This window comes from Carlito syrichta, unplaced genomic scaffold (genome assembly GCF_000164805.1).
Source record: "Carlito syrichta isolate Samal-C Ts95f unplaced genomic scaffold, Tarsius_syrichta-2.0.1 Scaffold313059, whole genome shotgun sequence".
NCBI classification, from domain to species: domain Eukaryota; kingdom Metazoa; phylum Chordata; class Mammalia; order Primates; family Tarsiidae; genus Carlito; species Carlito syrichta.
The window spans coordinates 169987-174476 of NW_007257155.1; the positions used below are offsets into that span (position 1 = coordinate 169987).

General features: G+C 44.7%; 1 protein-coding gene across 1 annotated transcript in view; it reads right to left on the minus strand.

The window, feature by feature from the left end:
* Positions 1 to 3514: 3514 nt before the first annotated feature.
* Positions 3515 to 4490, minus strand: part of LOC103272653 (latent-transforming growth factor beta-binding protein 1) — a gene marked incomplete at its 5' end in the record, with an annotated part of 107067 nt that continues 106091 nt past the window's right edge. The window contains one exon of the mRNA XM_008070131.2: positions 3515 to 4052. Coding sequence (XP_008068322.2) covers positions 3871 to 4052 — 182 coding nt within the window. The remainder of the gene's footprint in view (positions 4053 to 4490) is intronic.

A 4490-nucleotide genomic window follows, 5' to 3' on the forward strand; every position in this document is an offset into this window, starting at 1 on the left:
CTCGTCATGACCCTTGAGTTAAGACCACTACCTCAGAATCCCAAACCTCATGTGAGGACAACTGGACATTACAAGTAAAACTGGGCCGGGTGCAGTGGCTCGCGCCTGTCATTCCAACACTTTGGGAGGCTGAGGCAGGAGAATCACTTGAGTCTAGGAGTTCAAGACTAGCCTGGGTAACATAGAGACACCTTGTCTCTACAAAGAATCGAAAAAAATTAGCCTGGTGTGGTGGCACACACCTGTAGTCCCAGCCATGTGGGAGACTAAGGCGGAAGGATTGCCTGAGCCCAGAAGTTTGAGGCTGTGGTGAACTGTGATTGTGCCACTGCACTCTAGCCTGGGCGACAGAATGAGACTCTGACTCAAAAAACAAACAAACAAACAAACAAAACTTCTGAGAGGAGCTAGATTCTTAATATATTGCAAACACAAAACTTTTTCCCCTAGGGCTGTGAAACAAAATGTATGCAACAAAATGTACTTAAAAATAGTAAGTCACATTTAAAGTAATGCATTTTCATTATTTGCCCAGGTACCTACTGCTTTATGTCAGTAATCTGTAAAAATGAAATGTCTTGTGTGAAGAGGCTAACAGAATTCATAACATCTCAGTCAACCTCACCCCCCCACCGCCCGTTTCCAACAGACACAACCAAAATGCAACAGAACCATTGTGCCAGGATGGGCATGACTTTGTAATCGAAGTTGCCCTGCATGGGGTTGTGTCTTCTCTTCCATTGTCACTGTTTCTCTCCCTCTTGGCTCTACATTTTTTTTTCTTTTGAGTTGGAGTCTCACTTTGTCGCCCAGACTGGAGTGCAGTGGCTGCTCCTGGCCACTGCAGCCTCGACCTGCTGGCCTCTGGCAATCCTTCCGCCTCAGCCTTTCAAGTAGCTGGAACTACAGGCATGCGCTACCACGCCCGGCTATGCTCTACATTGTTGGGATTTGCACAACACTAGGTAAAAACAAGATTTAGGATGGGAGGCACTAGGGGAACATATTCAGACCAAGCACACCTCCTGGAAACCATCACAAATTTCTCATACAAACACTAGCTGAAACAATGTTGCAAGAGATGGGTGGCTGGGCTGGGTGGCTCAGCCTGTCATCCTAGCACTTTGGGAGGCCGAGGCAAGTGGATTGCCTGAGCCCGTGGGTTCGAGACCCCCCGGCAACTTGGAAAGACCTCGTCTCTACAATAAATCAAAAATCAGCTGGGCGTGGTAGCACGCGCCCGTAGTTCTGGCTACTTGGAAGGCTGAGGTGGAAGGATCACTGGAGCCCAGCAGGTCGAGGCTGCGGTGGCCGTGAACATGCCACCGCACTCCAGCCTGGGCGACAAAGTGAGATTCCAACTAAAAAAAAAAAAGAGATGGGTAAGATACAAAGCTTGATGCAGTTCCAATATCGTATTGACTTTCTACTACTGCCACTTGAGTGGCCAAGTGATACACTTGTGTCATCTTACAGTTTGATGGGTTGTGTGGTTGGCACAGGGGTCATTAGACTGAAGTTGAGATGTCAAGGTATTCGCAAGGCTGCATGCTTGCTGGAGAATGTGTCTCTTGCCTTTTCCAGCTGCTGGTACTGCCCACATTCCTGGGCTCATGGAATCCCTCCCTGCTAACTCCAGCTTCAAAGACAGCAGTGGCAGGTGGAGTCTCATTTCCTATCGGATTCCTCTGTGTTCACAGCTCCCTGATTCTCTTCCTCTGCCTTCCTTCCCCACTTTTAAGGTCCTCTTCCTTAGAAGGACCCTTGTGATCACAGAGGGCCCACCCCCAACAGTCCGGGATAATCTTCCTATTTTAAGTATTTTCAGTATTTTAACTATTTTCAGTAAACTTAATTCTCCTTTGTCAGGGAAGGTCACACATTCACAGGTTCCCAGGATGAGGGCATGGTCGTATTTGGGGTTCCATTAACTCTACTATAGGGATTAAAAAGCAAAAAATTGGCCGGGTGCAGTGGCTCATGTCTGAAATCCCAGCACTTTGAGAGGCAGAGACAGGAGGATTGCTTGAGCCCAGGAGTTCGAGACCAGTCTAGGCAACATAGGAAGACCTTATCTCTACAAAAAAAATATAAACAAATTAGCTGGGCATGGTGGCACATGCAAAGCTTGATGCAGTTCCAATATCGTATTGACTTTCTACTACTGCCACTTGAGTGGCCAAGTGATACACTTGTGTCATCTTACAGTTTGCAGTCCCCAGCTACTTGGGAATCTGAGGCAGAAAGATCACCTGGGCCCAGGAGTCTGTGGCCACTGCACTCCAGCCTGGGCAACACAGTGAGGTCCCCAACTCAAAAAAAAAAAAGAAAAAAAAATCCATAACCTGTCTTTCAGGGCAGTGTTTAATAAGCAGATTTTTCTGCTGGGTATCCCTATACATAGTCTGTTTTCACAAATTCAGATGTTTGTAAAGTAAAAATGGATTCTGAATTTTGGTTTAAGTTATAAAACAATTGTAAGACTGTGGACATGTAATCAGGGACTGGAACTTTGAAAGCTATTATTCATTCTTCCTGTAACATGTATTTGAGTTCGTTGACTAGGGCTGTCTTAACCAAAATACCACAGACCGGGAGGGTTAGACAACAGACTTATTCTGTCTCCATTCTGGAGACTCAACATTTGAGGTCAAGGTTTCAGTGGGGTTGATTTCTTCCGTGGTCTCTCTGCTTGTGTCTTCATGTGGTCTTTCCTCTGTGTGTGTCTGTGTCCTCATCTCTTCTTCTAAGGACACCAGTTCCACAGAGTCAGGGACAACCCCAGTGGCCTCATTTCACCTTAGTCACCTCCTATCTCCAAATACAGTCATGTGCTGAAATGTTGGGCATCAGGACTCCAACATGCAAATGTGGGGAAACAATCCAGCCCATGACAACATCGAATGAACTTAATGATGAACTTGTAAAAGGCACTACATGAAGACAGCATCCCTGATGCCCACACAAGAGGGTGCAGGGGACGTCACTTGGACATTCATTGACACTTACTCTCAGGGAGATCTTTTTTTCTACAAAAATGGTGATTTATTTTGCTTTAACATACAATGGTAAATACAGTGGGGATGATCAAGTTTAAATTTTTTTTGTTTTTTTTTTTGCCAGGCTTCCTTTACATATTACAATACTAATGTAAACTCACAAATTCTTCCATTTTGATGACGGGAAGGGATCCCACTGATACCTGCTGGCAGCTCAGCTGAGAATGAACGTGAAAATCAAACAATACACCGGAAATTGAAAGTACTTTCTCCTCCAAATGTGTATAAAAGCTTTGAAATAAAATCACTGTCTGCTCCACAGGACAGACCATTTGAATTTTAAAACTGCTCCAGACCAGGAATAGTATAACCCCGTGTAACAATACATACAATACAGCTTAACAAAATTTTATCGCAGACTTTTGCACTTGAGATTTAAAAAAAGAAAACTGAAGAAAAAGAAAAACAGTAGCCAAGGAACTGCACAACCAAAAAAATGAAAATTATATAAAATATTTCCACCACTATTTCAATGCCAAATTTAATCAAAAGCAATAGTAAAAAAAACAAAACGACATAATAATACAACTTTCTTTTTTAAAATAACAGCACTGTTCCGCCTCTTCCCCACCCACTGAATTTTACATATGAACAGACTATATATACCGGATTTTTAGAGAAATGTCTGTTTGGTCTGCCACACCTGTCGGGCTCATCCCAAATCTTCCTGGTGTCTTCAGAGGACATGAAGCCCTGTGCTGTTTCTGTATTTCCAACACTCCGGTAGGTGCAATGTCTCAAGTATAATACATTTCTCCCTTTTCCTTTACACAGTGCAGAGTATATGGGCTTAGGTGACGTGGCTTCTCCTTCACTCCAGGTCACTGTCTTTCTCTAAATTCAAGGCGGTGTTCAGCGGAGTGCAGTAGTTCGGCTTGTCAGAAGGGACGTAGCCCGGCAGACACAAACACTTGTAGGATCCTTCGGTGTTGATGCACTTGGCGTTCTTGCAGAGAGACATTCGGTTGTTCAGCTCGCCACATTCATTCACATCTGCGACAAGCCAAACATGCAGATCAGAGATCTTTCCTATGAGTAAAAGCGACCTGGGCTTACCCGAGGGGACAAGGTGGCCTGAATTCTGCTCCTACCCGTCCCCCCACCTACCTCCCCAGGTAACGCTTTAAAGTTGACCTTTTAAAGTTGACTTTTTGGCTGTACAGCACATAATTATCTCCCTGAATATTTGACACAGCCTAAGCTAATGTAGACTTCAGGAAAAAATTCGCTTCCTATCAATCATTTTGGATAAATGTCTCCTAAAATTATCCCTCAGGTTGTCCTCTCTCTTGTATGGAAAAGAACAGAAAACTAGCCGGGCTCGGTGGCTCAGCCTGTAATCCCGCGCCTTGGGAGGCTGAGGTGAGTGAATTGCCTGAGCCTGTGGGTTCGAGACGCACCTGGGCAACTTAGCGAGAACTCATCTCTACA